General features: G+C 37.7%; 2 protein-coding genes across 2 annotated transcripts in view; both read right to left on the bottom strand.

Moving 5' to 3' along the window:
* LOC110011448 (dnaJ homolog subfamily C GRV2-like) overlaps positions 1–628 on the bottom strand; it is a 1366-nt gene extending 738 nt beyond the window's left edge. The window contains exon 1 of the mRNA XM_020691536.1: positions 242–628. Within this exon, the coding sequence (XP_020547195.1) occupies positions 242–526 (285 nt within the window). The 5' untranslated portion in view covers positions 527–628. The remainder of the gene's footprint in view (positions 1–241) is intronic.
* Positions 529–2561, bottom strand: LOC105180072 (dnaJ homolog subfamily C GRV2-like). The gene is made up of 4 exons (XM_020691535.1): positions 2517–2561; positions 2329–2469; positions 890–1381; positions 529–726 (listed from the first exon to the last, which is right to left on the bottom strand). The coding sequence occupies exons 1-4, from the start codon at positions 2559–2561 to the stop codon at positions 529–531; spliced, it is 876 nt and encodes a 291-aa protein (XP_020547194.1).
* Between the last annotated feature and the right edge of the window lie 326 nt (positions 2562–2887).

A 2887-nucleotide genomic window follows, 5' to 3' on the forward strand; every position in this document is an offset into this window, starting at 1 on the left:
AAAAGCATTTGGCTCATCTTGACAGCATAAATACCTTTAGAGCACCTCTACCAGTCAAATAAACAGCTTAATTGTGAAAACGGCGTCTAAACAAGTCGACTAATTCATTTGAAATAAGATCTGGCAGCTTATAAGATCCCTTGTCTATATGATCTTATTTTTTTCTCAAGCTTAATCATATAGTCTCCGTTTTCTATGAGTAACGACAGATCCTCACACAGGATCAAGGAATTTGGGATACCTGCAAGCACTCATAAGCTTTCTGCACTGCTAGAAACTTCTCCCTCCCTTCAGGATTTTTGTTTGGATGATACTTCATTGCAAGTTTCCTATACTGTCTCTTGAGCTTTTCCTCATCAATATACTCAATCTGCTTTAATATATTAGGTATCTCCTCAACTGACTCAAAACTTGGTTTCTTAGGGGCGTCGTCTCTGGATACTTCATCAATGGAAATCTCTAGTATCTTGCAAGCTTCTTCTTCATAAAGGTCCATTGGCCTTCGAGTTAACTCTTCTCTCCACATTACTAGCAATGATTGCAAAAACTCAACATGTTCAACAATAGGCCAATTAGGAAATCTAATTTCATCACATAAGTTTCGAGATAATAACAATGACACCACATTTCATCTTTCAGCTCTGGATATGTCACTGGTGGCATTGGAGCATAGTCATATAAGAAATGACAATGCTGTGACAATTTCTGAGGGAAATCACCAAGATGCTGAAGAACCTAATCAAATAAAACTGAGAGTTAAATGCAGCACTTATTTGCATTGAGGATGACTCAACTACCACCATGTTTTAGAATGTAAATACTAAATGTTAACAAAAGATGCTTGGGGTGAAAGAAAAGTAGCAAACTCCAGTTGCAGATTCAGGGCTACTTGACGGATCAAATTTTCTGCTCGCATCTTGTGTGTCCAAATAATCTCAGGAGTGTCAGAATCAGAAACCATTGCTGCGGCAAAAGCAACTGGGCCGCTACGTTCCAGTACATAAAGCAATGACTCAGGTAAGAGGCCGCCCAAAACACTTCGTTTCACCAAAGGTAGAGAAGAGGAAACTGCAGCTTCCTCACCACCATGAAAAGCTTGATAAACATGAGTCACTGAGAAGAGTTGGGCAATTGAAAGAAGATTAGATCCAGGGTAAGCCAGAGCAAAATAAAATGCGCCTGTACTGTATAATCGGATCATTGATTTTGGGTTCCTAGTAACTGTAGCTTTCAGCAGAGCAGCAGCAGCATCAACAATAGTCGGTTCACCAGAAAGCATTGCCTGCACATAAGAAATAGAGGAAAGAGTTTGGTTCATTAAACAAAGCTCTGAAATTGAGAAACAATGTGCATATTGATGGAGCCACCATCGAGCCACTGCCTAGTTCAGCTTAAAAACAAAAGAAAAAATAACGAAAACATCTCAAACCTCTCTAGAAGGCAAAGAAAGGAACAAAAGTTAAATACCCCACTTCCAAAGTGAAAGTGTTATAATATAATTACCATGAAAAGGCACAAGAGAATATGAAAAGTTGCATCTTTAAAACACCAGGAGTTTAAGGATACTAGTACACGTGGATATCCTAAGTGCATATTACACGGAAACTGTATCTTAGTTTAAGGAGGTGCAATAGTTCCAAAGACCTTTCTACAGTTGTTTGCTCAATCAGTCTCCAATGTGCATCTCATGTGATGATAAGCATAAATACCGGACAACTAACTCCCATTTTAAATGGCTTGCAAGGAAACCGGTTTATTGTAGGATAAAGCTCTGATCCTATTTTACTCTACGTGCCACACATCAATCTTTTATGTAACCAAGCTCATAACCAAAGGAATGCTTTAAGGGGCCCAGTGCTTTATGTACGTGAAAGAATGGCCTTCTCGTTGAAGCGAGTAAAGATTGAGGGAAGGGAAAAACAAAATGAACAGCCCTTCATAATTCTTTTGAACCAACTTGTACCAGATCTACGTACAAGCAAAATTTAGAATCTTTTAACAGAAGTCGGAAATGCTGTACCCCACCCTCGCATATCCATCAACATAATCCTCGACATACTATCCCTAAGCAAATACAAATCATAAAACTGCCAGATTGAAATCTCAAATATTTGAGGAAAAAGGTTGATGGAACTTATTTGAAACCACATATCAACCTTTACATTTTTCAGGCTCTCCAGGTAAATAAACTAAAGATACAATAATAAGCATAACTTTCTGCGTTTTTAGCAATTTTTTATTCTAATAAGTCTGAGTAGATTTTTTAGTTGGCCAAATTGGGACAAGAGCACACACAACAATAGAAGGACAGGCACTTAAAAGTATTACTTGTGCAATAAGTGGAAGACAACATGAGCTTGACAAGATCCTCTTTACTCTGGGGGTTGGTGCAACAATCTCTCCAGCATCATCTATATCTGAATGAGCGGCTACCATACTTTGAAATATGGACAATGCTACATCTCCTACCTGAAAAAGAACACGCCCGTTCTGGGAACACTGTAAAACAAGCATACCCAACTATAGGTAGGTGTATCAGGTAAAGACTCCTTCCATGTCATCATTTGTCCCTTTGGAGCAGGAAAAACAGAAATTTCTCTACCATAGATATGCTATTTAAATAACAAAGTAAATAAGAAGAACCTCGTTCAGTAACTAATTTATAATATATTTAGTCTAAGAAATGTAGATGATCATAAGAGCGAAAAAATTGTTCGTTATCACAGTAGAAATTACTTTATTTCATATTCTGTCGCTAAAAACTGCAACAGAAAATCCCTAGCAGAATGCTAAGTCCTCAAAGGTACCTAAAAGATTTTTACAGTACTTATGTTCCATATATTCTTCAAGACCATAAAAAGATAAATGCAGGAGACCACAAACACAC

The sequence above is a fragment of the Sesamum indicum genome, unplaced genomic scaffold, assembly GCF_000512975.1.
Source record: "Sesamum indicum cultivar Zhongzhi No. 13 unplaced genomic scaffold, S_indicum_v1.0 scaffold00308, whole genome shotgun sequence".
Taxonomy (NCBI): Eukaryota; Viridiplantae; Streptophyta; class Magnoliopsida; order Lamiales; family Pedaliaceae; genus Sesamum; species Sesamum indicum.

Bases quoted from the DNA above. Each gene is read 5' to 3' on its own strand.
- LOC105180072 (XM_020691535.1), bottom strand. From the start codon at position 2,561: ATGACATGGAAGGAGTCTTTACCTGATACACCTACCTATAGTTGG. The intron at 2,470-2,516 runs GTATGCTTGTTT...GTTCTTTTTCAG, and splicing joins ATACACCTACCTATAGTTGG to GTAGGAGATGTAGCATTGTC. The intron at 727-889 runs GTAGCCCTGAAT...TAGGTTCTTCAG, and splicing joins CAGAAAATTTGATCCGTCAA to CATCTTGGTGATTTCCCTCA.